The sequence below is a fragment of the Fomitopsis serialis genome (genome assembly GCF_022376445.1).
Source record: "Fomitopsis serialis strain Sig1Antser10 chromosome Unknown B0H18scaffold_41, whole genome shotgun sequence".
Lineage (NCBI taxonomy): Eukaryota > Fungi > Basidiomycota > Agaricomycetes > Polyporales > Fomitopsidaceae > Fomitopsis > Fomitopsis serialis.
In genome coordinates, this window is record NW_025955001.1 from 165,522 (window position 1) to 191,422 (window position 25,901).

The window sequence follows — 25,901 nt, forward strand, 5'->3', positions numbered from 1 at the left end:
GCCCGCTGCGCTCGTCTTCCATTCGTTAGACGTGTGTTTCCGACGGTCGACGGTCTGTATAACGGCGTGATGCAAAAGGTGATATATGGTGTGTACAAGTAGCGCAAGAGCGTCGGTAGTATTGTGAGCCTCGTCACCTGCTTTCACACAAGCTGTCAAAAGGTGCGTCGCCACGACATGGCCAGGTGTCGCACGAACTATCAGACCATGTCATGAACAGCGCCACCGGTGTCGAGGGAATGCGAGGTCTGTTAGGTAACACTAAGTCCGGGGAGCTGCCTTCATGCACGACGAGACGAATCAGGAATCCTTCCGCCGCTCCCGAACCACCGCACTGCTCTATGCCACACTTGTGTGCCTTCCACTGGCTTTCGACAGGATTGATAAACGAGCATTGGGATGTTTATGCGATTTCACCATGCTTGAAAGCTTGACGAGCGAGTGTTACCGGATAGTTGGCGCTACACCAATCACCGTCATGCGGTTTGTAAACCGTGTAAGCTCGTTTGCGCAAGCAACTGAAAAGTCGACGTTTCAACAGAGAACAATTTGAATGTGTGAGGGGATTGTGAATACGCATGTCTGTATTTTGCGCAGCACTGGGCGCCGTTGGTAGTGGTGCGAGAACAAGATCTTCTTGTTCCCGTACCACCACCGGCGCGGCGGGGACTGTGGCGCCTGCGCGCGGCGGTGTTGTGCGGCGGCCAGACTGGGCGATGCTGGATGCGGGTTTCATTTGGACAGGTGTGCGGTGTACCGGTCAAACTCCGTGTTGCGGGTCAGTCTATTTCTACAGCAAAATGTATTGGACAATCGGATGGCAGTCGAACGATACTGACTTTTATCGATTCACGAGCGAGACTGAACCGCCGGTGGCACCACTTTCCTCCTCCTATAAGCCTCCCAATTGTCTCGGGTCCGCACACCGCATTCCACACACTCCTCGACGACCACACGATGTCAAAGACCGACGCAAAAGCAGAGAAGAGACAGAAGTTCGAGGCGGTGTACGATGTGCTGCGCGATGAACTGCTCGAACACTTTGCAGCGCAAGGTATGCCGGAGGAAGCGAAGCAGTGGTACCGCAAGGTGAGCGTTGATAACAAGGATGTCTCTGGAGTTGGGGCGCGCCAGGGACGAGTAAAGTCAGAAACCGAGCCAGCAGCCAGCGCCGCTATCCCCATCAAATATATGATGGACCGTTCGACGACCGTATAGGTATCGGTGCACTCACGCTCCTACCTCGGGCGGCTCCATTTCACAGTATCTGCTGACTCACAAAGATATTAACCTGTTGACATGCTAGAACTTGGACTACAACGTGCCCGGAGGCAAGCTGAACCGCGGACTGTCCGTAGTCGACACGGTTGAGATCCTGAAGGGGAGGACATTGACGGAGGATGAGTACTTCAAGGCAGCACTCCTCGGCTGGTGCGTTGAACTAGTGAGTGCACAGTTGACGCATGCTGGTCAATGCTCATGGTGCACATGGACAGCTGCAAGCCTTCTTCCTCGTATCAGACGACATGATGGATCAGTCCATCACTCGCCGTGGCCAACCATGCTACTTCCGGCTCGAATATGTGAACCTGAACGCCATTAACGACTCCTTCATGCTCGAGATGGCCATATACCACCTCATCAAGTCGCACTTCCGCTCAGAGCCATACTACATCCACTTGCTAGAGCTGTTCCTCGAGGTACGTTGTTACGACTCAGCCAAGCAACTGGGATCGTTGACGTCCTGATCACGTCAGACCACCTACCAAACGGAGATGGGTCAATTGATCGACCTCATCACCGCACCCGAGGACAACGTCGACCTCAACAAGTTCTCCCTCCAAAAGTACGCTTCATCCCGCTTCTCCCGCGTGAGACCTACTAACGGCCTGACCTCCCCACCAGGCACCAGCTCATCGTCATCTTCAAAACCGCCTACTACTCCTTCTACCTCCCCGTCGCGCTCGCGATGTACATGTGCGGGATCCCGCACGCGTCCGCGGGCGCGTCGAGCACGGACCCGTACGCGCTCGCCAAGGCGATCCTCATCCCGCTCGGCGAGTACTTCCAGGTGCAGGACGACTTCCTCGACTTCGCGGGCACGCCGGAGCAGATCGGCAAGGTCGGCACGGACATCATCGACAACAAGTGCTCGTGGTGTGTCAACACCGCGCTCGCGCACGCCGTGCCCGCGCAGCGCGCCGTCCTCGACGCGAACTACGGCCGCAAGGACGCGCAGTGCGAGGCGCGCGTGAAGGCGCTGTATGAGGAGATGGGCATCCGGAAGCTGTACGAGGAGTACGAGGAGGGCGCGTACAAGCGTATCATGGGCCTCATCGAGACCATCCCGGAGAACCCCGTGGCCAAGCCTGGGGAGGTGACGCTGAAGAGGGAGGTGTTTAAGAGCTTCTTGAACAAGATCTACAAGAGGCAGAAATGAGGGTGATATGTTGGTGCGCGTGTCGAATATCTTGGTATCTAGTACTTTACACGTTACTGTCTATTGCATTGCTTTCGTTTCCCCGCGGCATTCTTCAGTGGCCAGACCCACAAGTGTGCCGAGCGATGGCCACTCCTCTGCCCGGTGTGAATGAGGCAGCTTCGCTACTGCCGCGCTTTGACCATCGACCAGCCGAAGCGAATGACGTCGCCGTTGCGACGGTTGACATTGTTTTCCCCAGTTCTCCCATGTGTTTGCCTCAATACGCTTTGACCGCTCTGTACCAGCGCATACACGCGTTTCAAGGCACCACCACATTGTTCGCGATATCAGGACTACAGGGACAAATCCTCCTACAGGTATAAATACGCTGGAGAAATCGACGACCCCATCTCCCATCCCCCGCTCGCATCGACCTGTACACTCATGCACATCCGCGATCCCTGCCTACGTCCGCTCCATCGTATGGAGCACGCGCTACCATTCCTCCTAACCACTGGGCTCAGCCCTCGCGCTTCACGTTGACGGCGCTGATGAAGGTACGCTCGTGCGCTCACCCCCCCGTTTGACATCCACTCATAGTGCTCCCCAGTCAGTTCAAGGCTTCTCGTTGCGGCGTTGACCAAGTACCATGGCAACCGGTCAAGCCACGTACCAGTACGCTCGTGCACCACATGCCACCGAGCACCTATACTCACTGGCATCGCTCCTCCACAGTGCTCTACCGAAAGCGCAAAGTGTTCGGCCGCCGCGAATCGTGGCCACGAGCACCAGATTCGGTCCTCCATTACTCAGACGCGCCTACCTCCATACCAAAGGCTGAGGGCAGTCCACCACCGAATGGACGCCGGATCACATGGAGCTGCATCTGGGCGCACGGCCGAGTCCTCAACTTGACAAGCGGGCAAACCGAACAATGAACGCGAGGCTGAGATAGACCACTGGGTCGTTCGGGAGCTGGAGCGAATGGACGCCGGATCACATCCCGCCGGCGAGGCGATATGGGGTCCACAGTGTCGAAGGCAACGGCCATATCTTCAGCCGTGCAAGGCGACATCACCAACGCTCAGAGCATGGGCTGGTCAAATTACTGGGCGTGTCCGACGGCTTGATTGAATGGACGCCGGATCACATCGACCTCGCCGGCGCGCGACATCACAGTGGGGCCTTCGCAGCAGGGCAAGTAGGGGACTGGTGAGCAGTCCTGTGCCACCAGAGCCACTTGATCGACGGGGTGCACTCAGGCTCGTCGTGCCCCCGAAGAAGATCGGACTCCCCTAGCACCATTTCCGGCAAAGCGTGTCTTCGCCGGGGATGTTGCCAGTTGGGCTCGGTCGTCTCTTCGAAAGGTTGGGGAGTTGCATTGTAAACATACACTGATCTGCATTTCTCCTAGTTGCAGCTCTGTCATTGAGAGAGTTGTGGTATCCGCCACTTACCATGGCACATTCAAGTTGTCGCATTTCGTCTCCCATGGCACAATCCCGGGCCAGCGGCGGTAAGGTGCAACATTCTTCCGCGCGACCATTACACCAGTCTACTAAGGAACTGTCGTCGCCATTGCGACGTTCGGTACGAGTCATGGAATCTGAGCCTCAAAGAAGTTAGAAATATCGGTATCCTCGCTGCATCAATGCCAGCTAGACCGGCGCACACTAGGCTTCGATGTGGCTGGCAAAGACGACGTCTTGAGCAGGGCAAGCGTCCCCCTTCACATCGCATCCCATTACCGACCAGTACAGCACGCGTACCGACAACAGAGGCACGAGAACGAGTCCATGCGTCGAGCATCTCCCCCACCAGGTGGAGTTGATGCATGCCTCAGACCGGATGTATCATAGCCAACTGGACTGACGCGCACGTTTCACGACATTGACCGCGACGCCTAGTGAACAACATTCGACATAAGTATTGAATCCCGTCAAGAAGTGTTTGGCTTACATCGCAACGTTTTCACAATTCCCGGTAGTCATCGCCCTCCCACACACACCCTCCTTGCATCCTGACTGTCCGAAACGTATGGATATGATCACGCAGTTTTTTCTTAGCCACGGCGTCAACTTGGGGGTGATGATACTGGCTGAGTAAATGCTGATGTCGCCACATCTCCACACGAAGTAAGGGGAACAGGCGGTTGAGGAATAGGGCAGCGTCCACGATCGTGGTGTCTTCGTAATCCAAAAAACTTCCCTCTCTGATCAAGAGGGATGTCAAGCCGTGCGACATGGTCGGAGGTGTGTCGAGGGTTGAGGTCAAGGTCATATCCATGTAAGAGACGTGCAACTTGCGCAGATGCGGGCACGACTTCGCTACGACCAGGAGGCTCCGAAGAGAAGGTTTCGGTAGGTCTGGTGCAGTCTCCCACAACAGAGTCATCGAGACGATGTTCGGCCAGGCCGTCAGCACGGTGCATAGCTGGTCATCGGAGAAGGGGCTAGGCGGTGCACTGTCGGGGCTACTAAAGAGGCTGACGGTGCGTAGGTTGCGGATGTGGAGGAGCGGTTCGATAGGCAAAAGAGGTGACGCTGTCGCGCTGTCGACGGAATGGAAAGGGATACACCTTATGATGATCTCGTCTAGCGATGCGCTGTATCGAGACTTGACGACGGTCACCAAATCTTGGCAACTTGACCTTGGAGAGTCCGAGGGCCCGGGAGGGGGAGGGGAATTGAGAGTAATGTCAAGGTGTCGAAAGATAGAGTTCGATGGCGTAAATCCCGTCAAGATGCTGCCGATTGATTGAGGGTCGCCTTCGATGGCAAGCTTTTCGAGGCTGCGGAAGCCTCCTTGGAATATCTGAGTGATGTCCCGTCCAAGCTCCCTCACGCAACACACGGAGAGGTCGGTGAGCTTTTCCAGACAGGAGAATGCGGACAAATGTGCGCACTGCTCTGTCAATGGATATCCAGAGATATGCAGCTGGCGCAGGCTGCGACAAGCAGCGAAGGGGAGGAAGTAGAATGGTGGGGCAGTGGATAAGAGCCGTAACTCCTCGAGATGCGGAACGGCTGCGGCCACTCGTTCACACAAGGTGTCGAGTACGAATGTCACGTAGGGCACAGAGTTGATCGACGCCGTCGGTGAATCAGGGTTGTCGCGGTGAAAGGCGAACTCTAGGACCCGAAGTGAGGGCGAAACGAAATGGAGCAGATCGTGATCGATCACCCTGGTTTGTGTCCAGCACAGTCGTTGGAGCCGTGGCAGCAGAGGTTGACCGCCCAATGCTTGAGACAGTGTGAGCAGTACAAATGATGGTATTTGCAGATCGTCCTTGTGCACGTAGAGACGCGTTACCTTGCGGGCGTGCAGCCGGAAACGATGCAAGTCTTCGGGCTTCAAACTGCCAAATAAACCCTAGATTGTCGCTGTCAACAAGATACTCATGCGACATAGAGCATAGCTAGGTCCACTCACATACTGCCTTGTATATCTACCTTTGCTTCCATCGTCGTCAGAGATATCTGCTAGCTGGAATGACGGTAAGATCTTGAACAGAGGGAGTATATCTTCCAAATCCCTCCACAGAAGGTCCATCGCACAGCCGTAGAAGACTTTGTTGACACGAACGCATTGAGCTAGCACCCCTTGCGACTCGCGAAAGTCGCCCCAGTCGGTGTCAGGACGGAGGTAGTCGAAGGTTTCTTGGAGAATGTCTATGGTTCGTAAGGCTCGAGACACAGCCATGCCTGTATCAAAGTCAATACAAGAGCCCTTAGGCTCCTCCAGGCCAATATCGTTCAACTTCAAGAGGTGAGATGAACAAGTCAGACCGTGCGTCGCGGCGGCTCCAGCCGGCGCTTTCGGCTAACACTCGCATCTCAGCTCTCCGTTGGCTCTCCGTTCCAGACCATAACAGCTGGTTAACGTCGCAGTTTGTAGCAACTGGCAAGGGGTACGTATCCATTGAGATATCGAAGACAGGGCTATTGCACATCAGGGATACAAGTCCCAAAACAAGGCTATTACAAGAATGCGTAAGTAGACGTACACGAGATTGAACAGATAAGTTGATACAGTCATGATGATGAATGCCACTCCAGTAACAACGCCCGTCGGCGCCGTCAACTCAAGACGTAGTCGCACTCTGCACAGCGGCCTTGAGCCTCTTCCTCAGTCCGTCCTTCTCTTCGTCTGCTGGTGTCGTGGCAGGAGGTTTCTTGTCGAAGCTGTCTGGTCTGCCCTGCGCAGGCTCCCAGTCGGGGTGCACGGTGACGTTTACTGGTGATAGTCCGACTGAGGGTGCATTGGACGTGTACTCGCCGTCGTCATCCCGCTGGATACCGGTCTCTCCTGGCTCTGCGGGATCCACCGTCTCGATAAGGATCGCGATGCGTGTCCACCGTCGGTAACGGGTGTACTGCGAGCATGTTCGTATCAGCGAGCTCCGCGTGGACAGAGCCTACAGCATACCTTGCCCATCCCGCCCTTCGCACTTGGACCTTCCCACTTGTTATCCGCGTACACCCACCCATCCGGGTCGGTGAAGACTTCCTCCTCCTCGTCTTCGTCCTCAGTCCCACCCTGGTGCTCGCCCTCATCTCCCTCCTTCTCCTTAACCTTCGGGCGCTCCGGACTTCCCCCAACACTCCCCTCGCGCATCTTCCCAGCAGCCCTCAACATCCTCGCCGCGCTGCTGGCCGTCGTGCTCTGCGGCTCTTCCTTCGGGAGCGGCCGCTCGACGCGCGCAGAGGCCTCACCCTCCTTGTGCACTACCACCCGCCACTCCGGTTCGGCCCAGCGCCAGCGCGCCGTGCGCTTCACGCGCGTGCCGTCGGCGTTGCGCATGTACACCGTGGTCGGCGCTGGGAGCGCGAAAACGGCGGGTGGCTGGACAGGCTGCAGGGACGCGGAGCACCATGAGGGGCGCTCGCCTGGGAGGAGCGCGGCCGTCCAGTCGAGGCCCATCCACCACCGCTGGTTCTCGCACACTGTGAAGAGGAAGCGGATCGCTTGGGCGGGTTGCTCGGCGGGTGGTTCTGCAGCGGTAGTGGAGACGGATGTAGATGTTCGGAGTGACGCGAGGCTGGGGGACAGAGGTTGACCAGAGAGAAGGGCCCAGATGCGGTAGATCGCCCAGCGGACGTGTGCGCTGCGCCAGAGGCCGCGCCGTATGAGCCCAACCCAACGGGCGCGCCAGCTTAGGAGGAGGGTCCCCGCGAGCGCGAGAAGAACCCGAAGGGGAATGAAGAAGGTGATAATGAGGTATGGTACATAAGAGATGGCAAGGACGCGTAGGAGTACTTTCGTCGGGGGTAGAGTGGTCGGCAGAGAGACGGTGGGCAGCAGGGCGTGAATCGTCGTGAGGTCCGAGATAGTCTGCTGCAGGCTATCTTCGGTAGCGAGTTGCGGGGCAGTATTGACTTTCTGTCTCCAACCTGTGTACACTACCAAGGAGGTAACGAGCAGAGGTAGCATGTACCTATCGCGTGACGGTCAGCGGATGGCACACGACGCAAAGACTGCATACCTCACTCCCACTTCCGCGAACAGGCATATGGCCCATAGTGCTCCCAGTGCAATCCAGCTGTCCTCCCATGTCGTCTTCCAGCTGAAGACCTGCGCAACGCGTCTTATTCGCGCGATGTGTGGGGCAAGTCCTACGAGGGCGGTGACCAATGGCGACGGTAATGTATTGAGAAACTCGGCGAGCGGTGGTGGCGCATTGCTCTCGACGACGGCTTTCGACATGGTAATGCTGAGATGGTCTGCGTCGAGCGCATCGGGGTCGTCGTCGTTGGGATGAGGGATGCGCGTATAGGCCATCCCGGTCCGTCGTTCGAGGCGCGCAGGCTGGCCACAATCACGTGCGTGCCTTCAGGCAGCTGCAGTCCAGGCAAATTCGCGCGACGATTTCTTCCACCTTGTCTGCGTCTGTCTACGTACTACAGGATATATCATTCTTGTCTAACGTATGTGGTTTGTTTCACGCATCGACAACTCCTCCAGCGAGCATTTACCCTTTGTGTTTTCAGGCGTATACGACTCGGAGTCTAGATTGCAGGTGCTGCACTGACTACCAGTGTACGCCGTATTTTACTAAGCTTATACGCTACAGCTGGTAGCGGACAATTACCGTGGACAGTCTCGGTGACAGTACCTACTGGTATGTACTCGTTCGCGACAAGTATCGTCTGGCTTGACGGTTTGGTGACGGTTGTGCATTCATATGAGTGACGGTTTCGTGGAAAAATACTTACGGGCAAGTCTTACTTTCGCGTGACTTAGACTTAGTGGAATAGGCGCCCGGCCGACGTGCCCGAGGCGAGACCGAGGCGGCCTTGCCAAATCGGGATGAACTTCGCACTTGCCGAGGCCACTGCTCCAGACGGTTTCCCCGTTATTCTCTGTGACGCACAGTGTTCCTTCATTCATTTCATACACTTCTGTCATATGAGTTACAATATTTTTGTCTTTCGAATTCATGAGAACCACGGGGACTAGTAGTATTGGCTCTCCCCGGAGTCTGAATTTTCTACTGAAGCATCTCAGGCCATACATCTCGTCGATAATGATTTTTGAGAGGAGTTTCACGATCCGCTTCTGTAGAATCATAAGCAGGCTTCCGCATTCGTGCTATCCATGCCGTGCAATGAACAGCACCGGGCGAAGACAGAGTTGCCATAAATGGCTAATGATTCCGCATTGGGCAATTGACCAGCCACCGAAGCGAAATCAGGTGTTCTAGGATGGTGCATACCACCGATCTTTGCCTCGCCGCAATCAATATACAGTGCTGACATGGCCAGAGTTATCGGAGATCGTAGAGACCAAGTGTACGAAACGAAGCGAAACTATGTCTAAGGTGTGCGGATCACGTGTCAACTAAGTAGTAAGTCTTACACGATAACTAAGTCCTGAATGTAAGTATTTTTCCGTGATAACGACCGTCATACATTCAGAACCATAGCCGTCCTGACGCATCGGCCTTCCCGCCGCCATGGCTGCACATCGGGTTTTGCAGTCCGGAGACCTCCTCCAACAAATTTTCAGTCACCTCGATCCTCACTCGTCTCCGTGGCACAATCGCTCGCACTGCAGAGGAACACTGTCGTCGTGTGCTCGTGTCAACAAGGCTTTGTCCACTTCTGCTGTGTCCGTTCTCTGGAGGCACATGTACAGCCTTCTCCCGTTATTCAAGGTCCTGTCGTCCTTCCAGAAGGTGAATATCATCGGCGATGACTCTGACTCTGACGAGGCCGGCGGCGACTTGAACGCCAGAGCACAATATGTGAGTTAGACGATTGTCTTTTTGTGCATCCGTGAATGAGTATACCTCGTCAGCGCCTACTTGGCCAACTCCTGCCCGCAGATTTGCGTCGCTTTCAACACTATTCTCAGCTCATCTTCGACCTCCAGGTGGAGAAATATAGACCAGGAGTGGATTCGTATGTCCTTCTCTCCCTTTCCAAGGCGCTTGCCGGACAACCTCTCTTGCCGCGGCTGCAAAAACTTCGCTGGTCGCAATCACACCTCAGTGATCATGACATCCTCCATTTCATCTCCCCCTCCCTTCATTACCTCATTTTCAACTACGACGGCTATGCTACTTCAATCGTATCAGCCGACTCCGGGACTGAATGCTTGTTTCTGTTGGACACACTTCTTCAGCAAGTGGCAGCAGCCGCACCATCTCTACGAAGGCTGTGTCTTGCAGCGCACGAGACTATGCCCTGCGCGTTTGTCCCCTTTTCCGTATGTCGCAGCCTACGCCAGGTGGACATCTCAGCGAGGACTCTCGTAGGGCGGTGCACGTATCTGTCTGCGCTGACCTCGCTGCAAAACCTCACCACCCTTGCCCTTTCCGGCCTCTACACGCTGGAAGATGACGATGTCAAGGCTCTTCAGGGCTTCAGCACCCTGGAGCAAATCATTCTCGAGGGCGATTGTGCATCACTGGGCTCCGTCCTCCTGCATGTAGGAAGATCTCCCTCCACTATACAAAAAGTGGGTATCTCTGTAATTGGCTACAATACCGAGAAACAAGCAGCGTTGATGGCCATCATCGTGTCTCAGTTCTCTGCGTCGTTGGAAGACCTCCGTCTGAATACGTTGATAGATGAGGATATCCCGTTACACAACACCATCCCTCTGCCTATGACAGTCATCCGACCACTTCTCTCCATGGGACAGCTATGTAACGTCTACTGGGCGGGTGGCTTTGTACCGCCGTCGTCCGCCGGCTGGTCCAACGAAGACTTCTGTGCTATGGCTTCGGCTTGGCCCAAGCTGATCTCGTTGGTGATCCTTTGGGATTCCTGGCCGCAGACGCGTGCAGTGCCAAGCCCCACGGTGACTCTGGAATGCCTGCCGCATATCGCGAGGGCTTGTCCGTGCTTACGGATGTTGCGCATTACGACCTTGAAGTGGACGTGGGCAGCCGATCTGGATGCCTATCCTATCATGTCGCATCGCCTCGAAAGGCTCGATACCGACATATACACCACGGAAGACAACTCAGCACCTGGAAGAACTGTTGCGGACACCGCACTTTTCCTTGACCGATTATTTCCCTATCTTGATGCACGCGACAACGAGTTAGCCCCCCAGCCCCAGATGTCCAAAGACATCTTCAAGCACATCTGTACCCTTCAGGCAGCGAGACTCCAGGAACGACGTCGTATCACGTCGGAGAAGCGATGAGCTTTCATGTAGGCTACTATCTTGATGGTCTTCTGCCATAACCCCTACCCACTGATTCCTTATGATACTGTGCTTTCGTAGTACAGGGTACTCGAGATGATCATTTTGTAGTCTGGTATATAAATCGCTCACAAGAGGTTACAGCTCACAGTACTTAAAATGTGTACATGTACGGTTCAATATCATGTAACTTACTTGCCTGGCGCAACTAGCCCACCGCGCTCGTAGCCTCCGGGCCAGCATTCCGTGGACCGTCGTCTCCAAGTCGTCTCCATACGGACCCGTTAGTCCGCTCGAAGGTGTACCAAGCAAGGCTCGGGGGCAGCCTCAGCCCTTCGCTCGCTGCACCGCATGTTCCCGTGCGCATGTTGTCGTTCCTCGGCGTCGAGATTGCGGGTCGTCATCGCGCCGTAGATCTCCATGTACCCACCTGCCTAGAGTCGAGACAGGGCGGAAGTCGTCTCATTATGGGGCTGAAGCCACCGACCCGACTGAATGTTAACGTCAACCCAAGTCTGTCAACCCGAGTCATCGATGACTGACCACGTCACTCTTCAAGCTCGAGCTTCACCGTTCGGCCAGACTCTTCGACCTGAGAGTACCCGGACGCGCAATTTTTTCACTTGCGTGGCTCTGAGGAGTGCATCCCTGTGTGAAAACAGACTTGCGTTGATGCCTTCGTTGTATCAGGCGACTTCAAGTATCGCGTGGAACGGTATTCAATGTGCCAACTACTTACCTCATGCCATTGCCTGATGGGCGTCGCTGTGTCTGTGAGCGGACGCAGTTGGCGCCTTCGAACTGCCGTTGCTTGTTCGACCTAGATTGTACTGCAGCTAAAATGAATGATCTGATGCGCTGAGTCGAACTTTTGCACCTAACCATCGGGTCGGCTCCAACGTAAGTTTACACCATGCATGCGGCGGCCCACTCGCAACCTATCCACCGTCGCTGGTCCTCAGACATTGTGAAGAGACAGCAAGTTGTCTGCGCAGGTTCCTCGGTTGGTAGTCCTGCGGAGACAGCCATGATTACTTGGGAGTAATGCGCGGTTGGGTAATGAAATAGAGGTTGCCCGGGATTGGAGTCAAGAGGTAAGGGCCCAGCTACGATAGAACGTCCAACCGACTTGGGCGCTACTCCAGAGACCACAGCTTGTGAGTCCAGCCCTCCAAGTGTACCAGGTGAGGAAGGCGGACCCCGCGAATGCAACGAGAGACGCGAAGGGATAATAGGATATGGCAACGTTATGCACGTACGAGATGGAAAGAACACGTGGAGAACCCAGTCTGAGGGAGTGATAGGCAAAGAGACGGTGGGCGGCAAGGCATGAATCATTGTTAGGTCCGAGATGGTCTGCGGCAGGCTATCCTCGCTAGCAAGTCGCGGTTCTTGATCCAGGTTCTGTGTCCGGCTTGTGTACACTAGCACGGAGGTAACTTAATGAGCAGAGATTACTGAAGTAGACCGTAGCACGTACCGGTCGCGTGACGGTCAGCGAAGGACACACGACGCAAAGGCTACCTCACTCCGACTCCTGCAAACGGTTGGAAAACGGGCATACGACCCATAGCGCTCCCAGTGCGATCCAGCCTTCTCTCCATGCCGTCTTCCAGCTGAACACCTGCACAGCGTGTCCTCTTCGCGCAGTGCGCAGTGACAAGTCACGATGGTTACGTGTTGAGAAACTCGGCGAGCAGCAGTGGCGCACTGGTTTTGACGGCTTTCCACATGGCGAGATAGTGACGGTCTGCGTCGAGCTCACCGGGATCGTGGAGGTTGAGGTAGAAGATGCATTTTGAGGGTGCGCGTAATACCACGTTCGGTGTCGGGACTCGGGCACTTATGTAATCAAGCGCATTCTCGCCAAATTCTCGCGAACTTCTCTTTGCGCTTCCTGATTCACCTGAAGTTCCTCCAACTAAGTACATATGGCTGCACGCCAGGCCTTACAACTCGGAGAAATCCTCCAGCTAATCTTTGATTATTTTTCCCCCGAACAACACCCATCCTCGCACGCAAATCGCGTGAACTATCAACATACGTTGGCAACATGCGCTCGTGTCAACAAGTCGTTCAACGATGTTGCGGTAGACGTCCTCTGGAAGCACATGCACGGTATCACCCCTCTGCTCAGGGTTCTGCCTGCCTTTCAGTGGGCGGAAATCACTGATAGTGACGACGATGCACCGCAGCTTGTGAGTGAGACCTACTGATCTCGACGTTACCTGCGGATATCACTGACGGGATAGGCTAGGGCCTGTTTGGTAGACTTCACCCCAAAGATTTGCGTCGTTTTCGAGAGTACGCTCAGAGGATCACCGACCTCACCATTAGCAACTATGCTCTGCAAGTAGATCCATCCGCGCTATTCTGCCTATTAAGGGCGCTGGGAGGCCAATCACTTCTTCCACGGCTGCGACGACTGCACTGGACCCAGTTCAAAGCAACAAATTGCGACGTTCTCTACTTCGCCTCTCCTTCGCTCCGAACTTTGACCCTTTATTATGAAGGTTCCCAGGACACGCCCGAGGCGTCGGTGTCGATCAATTCAGTCCCATGCGAATTCCTCTTCGAAGCCGTGTGCGAGCAAATGGCTGCTGTTGCGCCATGTCTCGAAACATTGACGATCACATCAATCTGCACACCCTGCTACTTCCCTCCTTTCGCTAGATGTCGTGGCCTGCGCGAAGTCTCCATAAGTGGAGAGCTCTTGACCAGTCAATGCGCAAACTTATCCACACTTTCATCTCTGGACAACCTCGCCAAGCTGGAAGTGCGCGGTGTCGTGCAGCTTCATCGGGACGAAGTCCTTGGCTTCCAAGGCTTCCACGCTCTTCAAGAGCTTTCCATCGAAGGCGAACCTGAGTCCCTTGGTCACATTCTCATGTGTCTCGCATCCTCCGACGCCACTATACGGAAACTGGACATCGAGCTTAATCCAACGCCCACTCCTCAAGAGACCTTCCAATTGATGAATATACTCAAGACGCATTCCAGCGCAGCTCTGGAAGACGTCACGGTGATGCCTCTGCCAATGTGGTCGAACGGTGACGCAACGCAGCTTTTCGAGCCCATCCGACCTCTGCTCGACATCCGTAATCTGCGCACCGTTCGGTGTATGTTTGCCCGGTGGCCATGCGACTTGTCCGACGACGACTTATGCATGATGGCTGATGCCTGGCCGAACCTCGTCTCACTGACGGTGCGATGGCTCCATGCAGAAGACATGGCCAGGCCGCGGGTGCTGCCCTCTCTGGACTGTCTACCGCGGATCGCAAGGTCGTGCTCGCGCCTGCAGAGTCTGACCATGACCTGCGCAGCCATGACATTCACGGCGGGCGTCGAGGTCATGTCACACTGTCTCAGCCACCTACGGATCGAGAAAACCTCGTGGGCCCCCGAGAAAATTCTCGCGATGGACGTCGCGCTCTTCTTCGACCGTCTTTTCCCTTATCTGGACCTGAAAACATTGCGGGAGTCAAGAACGGGGCGAGATTCCGCACAATTATGCAGAGCGTGGGCTCAAGTGTGCGATCATCTGCAGAGCTTCCGGACCGTCAGGGCACAGGAGAGAAAGCGGTTAGAGGGGAGCAGCCTTTGAGCAGGAGGCAAAGTGCCGCAGTGCCGGTGGTTCAGATCGGGCTTCGGGTAGGTCGTTTGTCAATAATCAAAGGTTCCGTTGATACAAGCCTCGTCAGGGAGCTTTCGTTGAGCCGCACGTACTGAGATGGAACATTCGCCATACTTACTGTATCTGGCCGAAAGCATGCGCGGTTGTGATAGACACCTGGTAGACATAACCCTCTCCTACCTTCTGCGTCCTCTAGAATTGCCCTTCTGCCACATGGCTGCGTACAGGGCCTTCCAGATAGGAGATATAGTTGAGGAAACTCTCAATCACTTATGCTCTGAGCCTGAACAATACTCGGAGTCGTGGTACGTACGCTGCGACGCCGGCGATCCACCTTCAAGTTGAACAACGGAAAACACTGGCATCATGCGCTCGCGTTAACAAGTTCGTCCACGACTTCGCCTTGGATGCTCTCTGGAGGAGCATGGACGACCTGCAACCTTTGCTCAAGGTTCTACCGGCCTTCCAGCAGGCAAGGGTATTCGACGACCCCAGTGACTATACTCGAGAATACGTGCGCCCTCCTCTATCCCATTCTACTCTAGCCACATCACTGACAAGGTCCACCATATCCTGCTTAAAGCTGCCTTCTGAGCACTTAGATCGTTTTCAGATGTACGCGCGGAGGATCATCAACCTCCATGTAGAGGCTACTAGCTCTCAGCCAGTCCGAGCATCCGTACTGCTCTCCTTGTTCAGGGCACTGGGCCACCAACCGCTATTGCCGCGACTCCGAACGCTAACCTGGGAGCACTCCCTCTTGACCGATCACGATGTTCTCTACTTCGTCTCGCCCTCACTCCGATCCCTGACCTTCCAGTTCTTGGATAGTGTGGCATCAATCATCGCGACCATCCATGGAGTCTCAGGCAAATTTCGTTACGAGGTGTTGTGCGAGCAGGTCGCTGCCGCCGTGCCATATCTCGAAGAATTGACGGTGCTGTCGGATGACCCCCCTACTACTTCGTTCCCTTCGGCACATGTGGTGGTCTACGGGAAGTCACCATAAGCGGAGATCCAAGTCAGTACATACATGGTCTAGGAGCACTTTCCTCCTTGGACAAGCTGGCCAAGCTGGACTTGATTGACGTCTCTGGGCTTGATCAGGATACTGTCCAGGAAATTCGCGGATTCCGGGCTCTCAAGGTGCTTCGCATTGAAGGCGACCCTCGATCCATCTGTCGCGTCCTTATGGGTTTTGCAACGTCGGATGCCACCCTATGCGAACTGGAGGTCAAGAACGGCATATCGTACTCCTTTGACCGTCAAACCGTCACCGACTTGTTGAGCGTCATCAAGTCCCACTTCAGTGTGTCGCTGCGCGAGCTCACGTTGTCTAGCCTACCCCTGGAGTCAACCCACGGCGGTGCTAGTTCGCCTCTACACCCTATCCCGGTGTTTGCGCTCCGCAACCTACACACCGTTCGCATATCCACACCATCGCGAATCGCTTTATCCAATGAGGACCTCTATACAATCACTTCTGCCTGGGCAAATCTCGTCTCGCTGCACATTCGATGGTCTGCGGGAGACAGTGTGGTCGTGGCGAGACCCACTCTAGACTGTCTACCGCGCATCGCGAGGTCATGCCCAAACCTGCGCGTGCTATACGTCTCGTCCATGGACTTGACGTTTGCGGCGGGCCTCGACACATACCCGATCCTGTCACACCATCTTGACTACCTCGGTATCCAGAGCACGTCAGACCGTCAGAAGATCGACGTGGTGGACGTCGCGCTCTTCCTTGACCGTCTGTTCCCTTTCCTCGACGCAAAGATGCTGCGACATCTTTACGAACAACGGGACCGTGAGGGACAGACGTCGTTGGCTCGAGTGTATCATCAGCTCCAGGGATTCCACGCCGTTAGGATGCAGGACAGAAAACGAATGTTGAGCCGCACTCTATAACGAGAAGCGGCGAAATGCTCAACTAGTATATATTGTAATGCTCTTGAATAGGATGCTCGCTGACATAAATTCTCGTTAGATAGCTGCCATTGTACTATGTGTATGTCGTGACAATATGGTTCAATCGATGTATGACTTACTGTGCCAGTCGAGGGTACGTAACGGTATGCATACGGCTTCAGCTTCCCTGCCAGAATATAGTACAGTGCAATCACGATGATGCGCTAGGAAATGTGTGTATTGCTTACATATACTCATTCCGCAAGTAGCCACGGCGCAGGAGACGTCGTCTAGCGGCAGGTCGTGTTTGAACCCTGAGAGCTCCGTATGTTGATTCCGACATCCCATGCCCTCTATTGTAGTTGAATCCCGCAATGCTGCAAGCTACGTACGCGCACAAAGAACGGCGTACTGTGGCTTCTAGTCTCATGCAGACGTAAGTACATTCGCGCGGGTGAACGGTCCCTGTAAAGGGCATCTGCATAGATACGCCGGTTCGACTCACCGACCCGTTGTATGACCAGCTGAACGTTGAACGTTGAGCCCTGACAGGACGGTGTTTGAACAAATGATGAATGCTTGCATCACATCAGTTTGGCCGCACGTCGAATGGCCGCACCTGCGAACATGCAAGAGGCAATGCATGGTCTCTATGAACTAGATGAGATTTGGTGAGAGCGTGCCAGAACTTGACCAGAATGAATGCAAGGATGAGTTTGTGCAGACAAACATAGGCGCTCAGTGGATGTGAGCGTCGACAATATTATTGACATCCGCTCAGAGTCACAGCGACAGTGAACACGTACACACACCCCATACTTCGATGATGCCGAGTCGTAGACGTCGTGCGACGTAGCATGATCCTAATGGTGATATCCTATAAAGTAGTCAGCCGCACGCACTCAATGAGCATATGTTGCGAAGATTACCGACCACCCGCACTGTGACTACCGCACTTCCTCAGTCTCCAGCCCCTTGGCGACGTCCTCCAGCCTGCTCCGCACTTCCTCTAGTCTGCCACCCTGCTTGTCCGCCTCACCACGATGGAGCAACCGGATAGCCGCTCTCGTCTCCTTCACGAACTCGTACGATCGCTCGACAGACTCGTTGACGTCCTTGGACTGTCCACCAGCAAGAGAGGATGTATCCGAAGGTACTGTCTTCGAGGGCGACGGAAGAGCAGAGGAGAGGTTGCAGTCTGATGCGCGCAGGAGCGCAAGGTCGCGAAGCGTGTCGCCGAGAGGCAGAGGGTTGCCTTTCTTCTTTGCCGGCATGGTGCTCCTGAGCCTAGCAGAGTATGACGCGCTCGTGATGGATAATCGCGTAAAGCAGACGTCGTGGTGTTCAGACCTGGGCCAACACCAACATCGACGTCGAAGACACGGTGGATGTGGGCAAGATGTGGGCGGTCGTACTGTACACTAGGCGCCCGACTGAAGCACGGCAAGTCAAGTCGCCTTCACGCCGATAGACCCTTCAGTACTTCAGTGACGAAGACGTACTTTGCCTTGTGGACCCTTCACTCATGGGCAACGTGTACATTTATGTATATGTATAACACAGGATCACAACAACATTCTTGAACGTAGTCCAAAGACTCCGACATATGACATAGAGAAAAGAATCAACGGAGTCTTGAGTACATAAGGCCTAAGTTCCTGGAGTCTATTGTCCCCCGTCGCAAGGCCCGTGGCTGGGAGAACGGTGAAGGATGACTAGTGCATGAAGACGTTAACATCCTGAAGCCGTTTGTAGAGTGCGACTCACCATAAAGAAATACAGCGTAGCGGTTACATGGTTACCTATGAAATCGCAAGAGTCGGCATGTAGACTTCAAGGCATGCTAATGAAGTAACACTCACGATGAGCCGATATCTTCTATGGTATAAAAATCCGAAATCCAAAACACAACAACGAATCCAAAACACATAAAGAAAAACAGTGAGTCAAAGATCGGCACCGACTTTGACAAGGTTGAACTTGAATGTACCGGGTAGTACGCGCGCCGCACGCTCCTGCACGAGCCCCCACTGGACCCACCAGTCGTCCGCCTCTTCCTCCGGATCAAATATGAAGATATCCCGGATGGCCTACCGCCCCGCGTCAGCGTCACGCACCCAGATCTGGCGAAAACATCCCAGACGAACCTCCTCGGTATACCACGCCGCCTCTTCGTTACCCATCGACTCCACGACGTTCTTGAGCGTCTTCGCCTGGAGGATCCCGGGCGGCATCGACATCGACGCGGGGTTCGTGCTCTGCGCCTTCTTGACCGACTGCACGCGCCGTTGCCGGTTCTCCGCGAACGCGGCGAGGAAGCTCGGGATCTGCTCGCGGCGGTGCAGGTAGCTGAACAGCCGCCCGAGCATCATCCCGTCGCCCGCGGCGATGCTGACCGCGTACAGCGAGCCAGTCTGGTAGATGAAAGGCATCTGAGTGCGCGGAGAGGGGAGGGGAGGGGAAGGGAAGCTTACGGTGAGTGGGTGCGCGGCCTCACCGATGACGACGAACTGGCCGCATTCGTGCACCCAGTCTTCGATCTCCGGCTTGTCGGTGACGGGCATGGCCATGACTCTCGTGGCCATCTCGACCAACTTGATAAGCCTGCTCAAAGCGCCGTCAGAGGCATGCGGTCCCAAAGAAAAGCGGCACTGACCGGGGTTCACAGCTCTCCGACCTCATCACTGCAAGGAGCTCTTCGTTGCCTGACATGTAGACTGGTTGATTGACTAGGAGGTTCTCACTCCCACTGTCGGGCGCATAGATGTGTAGGTGGAATTCGTTCCGCTTCTAGGGCCTCATGTGTTAATCGCCGTAGGCAACAGTGCTTCAGACTACGTACGATGGGGAAACCGATAACACCGCATCCGTGTCCTGCCCATGACCATGCGGTGCCGAGTCCCTGAACCATCGGCAGTTAGACTAGAGCGGTTGTAGATAGGAAAACTCACAACTTCGGGGAGAAATCCGGCCAGATCTGCTTCCAACTTGATTTTGTCCATCGGGACGACAGCGCTTCGCACAAGCGTCAGTTGTGCGGACAGCTCTCCTTCGAGTGGGTCGCTCACTTGTACAGAACCATCCCCGTTGAGCGCGTTTCGTCTTCCTCAGGCTCGAGCATGAGTGACCGCGAAACGCTGTGCGTGCCATCCGCGCCGACAATAACGTCGGCTGTGACCTGCTCCCCGCTTTCGAGAGTGACTGAAGGCCTCTCCCCGCTCAGATCAACCGTGACGACCTTCGCATCGCCTCGCAAATTCGCCCCGGACGTGACGGCGGTCTCGTAGAGCACCCGGCGGAAATCTGCGTACTGCTCGAGAACCGTCAGAACAGCGATAGACAATGTTGACTGCCAATGACGCACGTGCATCCCGAGGAAAACTCCGCCGCTTTCCGTCTTGAAGTCGTGTACCCATTCGCCCCGTGCAACGACCTCTCCGGTTTCACCTGATGGACCGTATTCGGGTCATGAACAGATCGACACGGGGTTACCAAAATAATCCTTACATTGCATGAAGCACACATATTGCTGCATGTAAGAAATATCGCGGAGTTGCGTCTCGAGGCCCCATCGGAAGTAGAGCCTAGACATATTGGGTGCGAGCCTGCACCCGCCCGCCAGGTTCGTCTGGTACCATCAGTAGCCAGATCAGTCGTGGTCCCTGCAGAATTAGATGCATCACGCTCACTTCCTGGAAATCATTTCCCTCTTCCAGCAATGTGACCCTGTGTCCTGTCCGCGCGAGAGCAATTGCAGCGGTGAGACCTGATATGCCTCCGCCGATGATCAGAAAATCGACCACAAGGAGGTCTGCATCCTGGGGAAGAGACCGAAATGAGCCGTTTGGATCGCTCCTCCCAATCGATAGCGCGTCTAAATCACCTGCATGTTGAGTACCGTGCTCGCCATCTCGCCAGGGTGAATACGCAGGACGGTCGCCGGTGAAGCTTCGAGTTGGCAGTGGCCCTCACGGTCTATAGACGGTCATACGCGAGAATGTGGAGAATGCATAGGGGCATAGATGAGGGGGGTTTCTGCCCCGGCTTTTTCTGCAACCGCCACGGCCGACGAACAGAGCATGTTCCGCCATTGCTTGACAGATTGGCATCTTACAGGGGCTCAACGGTTCTGGAGCAAGGTACGACGTCGATATCATCGGATCGGGCACCTAACGGGTGTTATAGTACATCGCTGTGATAGGCTACATAGGAGTGAGCACGAAGTAACAAAGTTCTGGAATATGGAAGCACAAACCCGCGAGGGTCGGGTCCGGGTGGGATGCACTGCAGCCGAGCCGCTGGGTAAAAGTCGAATGTGCCAGTGAGGACGTTGCTTGCGAGAACATACTGTACTCGAATACATATTGTCAGCTTCAAGCATCACTTCTCGGAAATTCCTTACCCGCCGGTGCTTGAAGGCAGCGCGAAGGTGTTCAAGAAATTCGAAGACGTAGATGTTCTCCGAGTCACGCGCCTAACTGTGAAGCGATATGGCTCGGTTTGATTCGGCCCTCTCAATTTATCAACCCATAGGTCCGACTTGAGTCTGACCACTCTTTCCAGCCAAATAAGAAACCTGCCAAAAACGATAGACGTTTCGCCTTTGGCCAAGATGATGTTCCCGGAGGGGGAGGAGAACCGGGAGGGCCGCGCCACAGAAGCCACCGGGGATCCCTCGGGCGTCTGTGGCAGGTGGCTGCTGTGGCGCGGCAGGTGGGAGGAGGAGGAGGAGGGTATTCCATTTAGTCCATTGCGGCCGGAGGCCCGGTGAGTTCGGAAGCTCTCGTTCGCGAGATTCCACTGCCCTTCTCCTACCCCCTGGCAAGTACCGGACAGATAAGTACATGGGTATGTCCACTCAAGCTAGGACTGAAGTTACTCAGGGAATGGTGAACGGATTGAGGAACTTGAAGCCACCCGAGTTACTTCGATGCAGTGTTCAAATTACATTCACTAGCGCCCCCAGAAGCCAACGACCTCGAGGCTCGCTTACAGCCAGCGCCACTGGCAGTCGGACTCATCGTCCTCATCGTCCGTGACACCGGCACCTGCTATGACTTCAGTTTAGCGAAGACGGCGTTGAACATCATCATAGGTGCGCCGTACAGCTGTCCAAAACATGATCACAAACAATCAGGTGCGGTCCGTGCCTGTGTAAGGAGGTGTAAGGACGGTAACTTGAACTTACCTTCGCGCCCATCACGAGATACCGATCCTAGCAGCAGTAGTGCTTCTCGATCTCAGAATGATGATGAGCATGCCGACGCGGAGCTCCAGCACCGTTCGGTCACCCTGGTACCAAGAAGTCACCGTTACAAAGGTTATCCCCAGGTGAGTCGTCTTATCGGAGCACGCGTCGTCATGCGCAGGCGTACTTAGAAGCAGTGCATCTCAAGTGCATCTCGCATATGCATTCCCTCTGGCCCGGCTGTAGCTCGCCGTCTCGGTGAGCTTCGTCCTGGTCATGGATTCAAAGTGTAGCGCGAGTTACCGATTGGCAGACTTCACGCCGGATGTGACTTCACAGTATACTCCAGACTCGAACACGCACGGCCTTCCATACTCCTTCCATCCGATGCAGACGACCTTATGCTGACGACAACATTCCCATCAGACGTGTCGAGATGTTACCGACAAAGACACTCATCTCAATTGCATCTCACGGCAGTAAGAGTGCCAGGCTTTCTGTGGGTCATAGTAGCCTCGTATACAGGTACGCCGAGAATCATGTACACGTACACACACCGGGCGACCGTGGCGGCGTCCCATTGTGACCGTGTCTGTGCATGAAGCTTAACACAACTCGAGTCGCCATCGAAGTGCAACTGGCTTTTGAGTTTTAGGGTTCTAGTTGCGTAGATTCCGGACGAATCAGGAAGGACAGGCCCAGGAGGAGGAGGACCCGAGGAGGTCGTCCTGCTGACGCAGCGCTCGTGACAGCCGAGAACTCGTTGTGCCAATCAGCCGGGCGAGGCGAGGTTACACCTCCGTTTAGTGCGGAATAAGGCAGCTACGGAGGCGCGCTGTAGCAACGTGCCTTTGCTTCTAGGGACAGGCCGTGTCGTATGGGCTAGAGGCGGGTTGGACGTACCACCGGTGCAGCCCTCTACCTGTTGTGGTCGTGCGACCATTTGAGAATGAACTGGGCCTTGCAGACTGCATGGCATGCAGGAACAGGGGTAATTCGTCACGCGGCTTCTCGGGCTTCTCAGCCGTCCCCCGAGATTGCGATCCTACCGATAGTTCTTCCCGCACCTGTCACCACAACAGCCGGGCACCAAAACGCGGAACTCTGCCTCCGCGTGGTCACGGTGGCACGGGAATGCATCGTTGCTCCTCCCTCCCTCCCTCCCGGCATAACCTCAGCACGTCTGACAATGTGCTTGCCTTCCAGAGGGCGACAGGCACTGCAATTAATCACGCCGCAATACATGGTATTGATTATTTAGTGCCCAGGGCGAGCAGATCCAGCAGAATGATCTGTCGTTCCACGGCACCTGTAGCGTTCTCGGCCAATCAGCTCTGTCGAAGGCTGCCGTCTTGCTCGGCGGCCCGCCAGCATGTCCCCAGACCTGTCCCCGTGGAACACGCGCGCTGGTTCGTATCCGCCTCGGACCCATTTGCAGGTGCAAATAAAGCCTAGATCGGATCCGCCATTGGCGATCGCGGGGCGCAGCCCTCCTATAATAATACGATGCTCGTCTCGTGGACCGCAGCCCTTCTCGGCTCGCAGGCCTTCCAGTACCCCCACAGTGTATCTCTATTCCTAGAATTGACCGTACGACGACGCCATGGTACGCACCCTTCGCTCTGGCTCGTGAGACGCGAACTTATGCGGCTGCGCGGATGAGCAGACGACCCAGAGGAGGAACACCGCAGACTTTTCCCAATCCAAGTTGTGATCATCGGCGGCGGCATCGCAGGCCTGACCGCGGCGATCGCGTTCAGCCGTGTCGGGCATAGAGTGGTGGTGCTAGAACAAGATGCAGACCTGAACGTGGCAAGTCTCACCGTTCCCTATTGACGACCCTAACCAAGCGACGTCCGACAGACACGATATGCGGGGGATGCAGATTGGCACCCAACATGGCGTCGGTGTTCAAGCGCTGGGGCTTGGAGCCCCGCTTGAGGCAGATAGGTGTGCTCATGGACCACGCCGAATTTCCCGGATGTGAGTATGCTCTAGCACGCTTTTGGACCACACTCACGTTTCGTGCAGTTCAAAGTGGTCAAGCTGCGGCCGGAGGTGACTGGGCGGACGACATGACGGTGGAGGCAGGAGCAAAGCACTTCGGCATGCGGGTAAGTCCGTTCGCAAATGGCCGCAGTCAGTTCCGTGATGTACCACCTGCCAGTACGAAGATTTCCGCAGGCTACTTGCCGACACTGCCAGAGCATCTGGGGTGATCATCCGACCCAACTCTCGGGCGGTCTCTACATCCGTCAAACCAGACAGCGCAACGGTGAAGCTTGTTTCTGGAGAGCTGGTGGCGGGGGACCTGGTCGTAGCCGCAGACGGCTTGAACGAAGTGGAGGGAAAGCTTCCCATCTCTCGACCGATGATGTTGGGTGATCGGGAGTATTCAACATACAAAAAGCTGATGCTATACAAGTAAGTCCACTTCTCCCGAACTGTCGACGCACGTTGCTTAGCCTTTCCCCAGCGCTCTTATCCCTGCGTCAGCAATGCGTGAAGACCCATCTTAGCGCAGATGCTGCCCAAAGGTGTAGGTGTCTTGGGCATGGTTTCACTGCACTTCGGCAGCGTTCTCATATACTTGTCCAAGATCGATCATGGCGCCGTGTACTCTTGGTATGGCGACTCGTACGGTGCCATCGGGTTCCCAACGGTCAGTCTCGCCGCGCCGAACATCCGCAGTGTAGCTCACGCCAGCACGCCTCAGAGGCTGGACGAATTCTGTCTGCACATATACATCCCTACGCCCCACCCCTCCGAGGACAAGATCACCGTAACAGGGCCGGAGGAGCTCGTCAAAGTCGTGACAGCTGGCAAGGCCGAGCCTCGGTGCGTCGCGTCTGTCTGTCTGTCTCTCGCGGCGTGGTGTCCATAACGCGCGCATACACGCAGACTGCAGAAGCTCGCCGCAGCCGCGCACACCGTGGTCGGTATCCCGCTGAAGGACCGCCCGTCCCTCGAGGACTGGGCGCACCCGGACGGCCCGATGATCGTCATCGGCGAAGCCGCGCACCCGCTCACGGTAAAGCCCCCCTCGCCCCCTCCCCGCGCCCAGCACTGATACTACACACCGCACAGAGCGGCTCGCTGTCCGCGCTGAACCTCGCCGTGGGCGACGGCGTGTTCCTCGGCCGGCTGTTCAAGAACCTCCACCGGAAGCAGCAGATCGGCGCCTTCCTGGGTGCCCTGGTCGAGAACCGCCAGAAGCGCATCGCCGACGTCCAAAAGTCGGAGCGCCTCAACCCGACTATCATGTCGCTGCCTGCGGGCGTGGAGCAGGCGCGGTACCTGAAGACGACCGTGCAGCACATGAGTGACGAGGGTGCAGTTACCTTCGGGGAGGAGGTATGCGTTGCGAGTGTGCCCGCTACGTACCCGCTGCTGACCACGGTACAGGCGATCAGGAACACCTTCGCGTACGACCCCGAGGACGAGGCCGACAGCTGGTGGGAGGAATGGGGCCTGCTGCAAGAACGCGCCGCGAAAATCACGCCGATCACACCGCTGAACCTCAACTCCGAGTTGCACGCGCGCATCCAAAGCATCTCCTGAAGCCTCGGCTCGTCAACGACCATCACGTCCGCTCCGTTCGTCCACGTCATGACTTACGACTTCCGTTCATGTGTTTCATTTTGGTCACTCGATGGGACTCTGCAGTATTCTGTATACCCTGTAGCATCCCTCGCCCGGTCACCGCCTGTCGGATGGACATTCGGATGATGTGTATGCTTTCATCACGGCCCTATAGCAAACATGCAGTGTATCCAGTACTGGTCAATATTAGTCTCCCTTAGGTAGACTCTAAACGCGACCTTTTGAGTGGGGGCGGCGTTGCATTACAGGTTCAGGCTGACAGGAGCAGCAACAGTGGGGCGTGGGTTGTACCTTGCCGGAAGAATCCGACCACTCTGTCTGATCCAAGTCTGATCAACTCTCCATTCGACGACGCGTTCAGGCCCCGAAACCGATGAGTCCAGACCAAGTCCAGACCTTGCGCGCTCAGGAAACGCTTCTTTCTGATGCTTCTCATGGATCGCATCCAGATTGCGACTATACGAGACGCCGAAGTCGCATGCGGTTTC

At 55.6% G+C, this 25,901-nt stretch overlaps 11 protein-coding genes across 11 annotated transcripts; 7 read left to right on the forward strand and 4 right to left on the reverse strand.

Moving 5' to 3' along the window:
• Positions 1–110: 110 nt before the first annotated feature.
• B0H18DRAFT_1012151 (isoprenoid synthase domain-containing protein) lies at positions 111–2,609 on the forward strand. Its single transcript, XM_048029028.1, has 6 exons — positions 111–790; positions 840–1,089; positions 1,307–1,444; positions 1,497–1,700; positions 1,758–1,846; positions 1,906–2,609. Exons 1-6 carry the CDS (start codon positions 579–581, stop codon positions 2,438–2,440), a joined length of 1,428 nt encoding a protein of 475 aa, XP_047892476.1. The 5' UTR covers positions 111–578; the 3' UTR covers positions 2,441–2,609.
• Positions 2,610–3,943: 1,334 nt separating this feature from the next.
• Positions 3,944–5,210, reverse strand: B0H18DRAFT_1012158 (uncharacterized protein; the record flags this gene model as incomplete). Its single annotated transcript, XM_048029029.1, has 3 exons — positions 4,382–5,210; positions 4,059–4,325; positions 3,944–3,990 (listed from the first exon to the last, which is right to left on the reverse strand). A coding segment is annotated over exon 1 (407 nt), but the record flags the coding sequence as incomplete, so codon positions are not given.
• Positions 5,211–6,295: 1,085 nt separating this feature from the next.
• B0H18DRAFT_432016 (Peroxin/Dysferlin domain-containing protein) lies at positions 6,296–8,188 on the reverse strand. Its single transcript, XM_048038073.1, has 4 exons — positions 7,908–8,188; positions 6,851–7,859; positions 6,648–6,797; positions 6,296–6,524 (listed from the first exon to the last, which is right to left on the reverse strand). Exons 1-4 carry the CDS (start codon positions 8,126–8,128, stop codon positions 6,507–6,509), a joined length of 1,398 nt encoding a protein of 465 aa, XP_047892478.1. The 5' UTR covers positions 8,129–8,188; the 3' UTR covers positions 6,296–6,506.
• Positions 8,189–9,356: 1,168 nt separating this feature from the next.
• On the forward strand, positions 9,357–9,744 carry B0H18DRAFT_1012164 (uncharacterized protein). Its single transcript, XM_048029030.1, has one exon. It carries the CDS (start codon positions 9,378–9,380, stop codon positions 9,675–9,677), a length of 300 nt encoding a protein of 99 aa, XP_047892479.1. The 5' UTR covers positions 9,357–9,377; the 3' UTR covers positions 9,678–9,744.
• On the forward strand, positions 9,357–11,262 carry B0H18DRAFT_432041 (uncharacterized protein). The gene has a single exon (XM_048038074.1). It carries the CDS (start codon positions 9,704–9,706, stop codon positions 11,078–11,080), a length of 1,377 nt encoding a protein of 458 aa, XP_047892480.1. The 5' UTR covers positions 9,357–9,703; the 3' UTR covers positions 11,081–11,262.
• A 1,749-nt stretch (positions 11,263–13,011) lies between these two features.
• On the forward strand, positions 13,012–14,684 carry B0H18DRAFT_1119968 (uncharacterized protein; the record flags this gene model as incomplete). Its single annotated transcript, XM_048034032.1, has 2 exons — positions 13,012–13,278; positions 13,338–14,684. 2 exons carry the CDS (start codon positions 13,012–13,014, stop codon positions 14,682–14,684), a joined length of 1,614 nt encoding a protein of 537 aa, XP_047892481.1.
• A 252-nt stretch (positions 14,685–14,936) lies between these two features.
• On the forward strand, positions 14,937–15,772 carry B0H18DRAFT_432086 (uncharacterized protein). The gene is made up of 2 exons (XM_048038075.1): positions 14,937–15,228; positions 15,298–15,772. Exons 1-2 carry the CDS (start codon positions 15,139–15,141, stop codon positions 15,721–15,723), a joined length of 516 nt encoding a protein of 171 aa, XP_047892482.1. The 5' UTR covers positions 14,937–15,138; the 3' UTR covers positions 15,724–15,772.
• A 133-nt stretch (positions 15,773–15,905) lies between these two features.
• Positions 15,906–16,622, forward strand: B0H18DRAFT_1119969 (uncharacterized protein; the record flags this gene model as incomplete). Its single annotated transcript, XM_048034033.1, has 1 exon — positions 15,906–16,622. The coding sequence occupies one exon, from the start codon at positions 15,906–15,908 to the stop codon at positions 16,620–16,622; it is 717 nt and encodes a 238-aa protein (XP_047892483.1).
• Positions 16,623–17,419: 797 nt separating this feature from the next.
• On the reverse strand, positions 17,420–18,037 carry B0H18DRAFT_1012190 (uncharacterized protein). Its single transcript, XM_048029031.1, has one exon. The coding sequence runs from the start codon at positions 17,894–17,896 to the stop codon at positions 17,570–17,572; it is 327 nt and encodes a 108-aa protein (XP_047892484.1). The 5' UTR covers positions 17,897–18,037; the 3' UTR covers positions 17,420–17,569.
• A 111-nt stretch (positions 18,038–18,148) lies between these two features.
• Positions 18,149–20,748, reverse strand: B0H18DRAFT_1012193 (uncharacterized protein). Its single transcript, XM_048029032.1, has 13 exons — positions 20,506–20,748; positions 20,312–20,440; positions 20,130–20,250; positions 19,987–20,069; positions 19,691–19,932; positions 19,577–19,637; positions 19,465–19,524; positions 19,279–19,412; positions 19,097–19,226; positions 18,770–19,036; positions 18,485–18,712; positions 18,390–18,424; positions 18,149–18,337 (listed from the first exon to the last, which is right to left on the reverse strand). The coding sequence occupies exons 1-11, from the start codon at positions 20,530–20,532 to the stop codon at positions 18,569–18,571; spliced, it is 1,398 nt and encodes a 465-aa protein (XP_047892485.1). The 5' UTR covers positions 20,533–20,748; the 3' UTR covers positions 18,149–18,337; positions 18,390–18,424; positions 18,485–18,568.
• A 2,530-nt stretch (positions 20,749–23,278) lies between these two features.
• B0H18DRAFT_1012208 (uncharacterized protein) lies at positions 23,279–25,777 on the forward strand. The gene is made up of 12 exons (XM_048029033.1): positions 23,279–23,416; positions 23,491–23,626; positions 23,674–23,793; positions 23,842–23,924; positions 23,978–24,234; positions 24,287–24,312; positions 24,348–24,349; positions 24,410–24,472; positions 24,527–24,648; positions 24,712–24,841; positions 24,898–25,164; positions 25,216–25,777. The coding sequence occupies exons 1-12, from the start codon at positions 23,414–23,416 to the stop codon at positions 25,369–25,371; spliced, it is 1,365 nt and encodes a 454-aa protein (XP_047892486.1). The 5' UTR covers positions 23,279–23,413; the 3' UTR covers positions 25,372–25,777.
• The last annotated feature ends 124 nt before the right edge of the window (positions 25,778–25,901 follow it).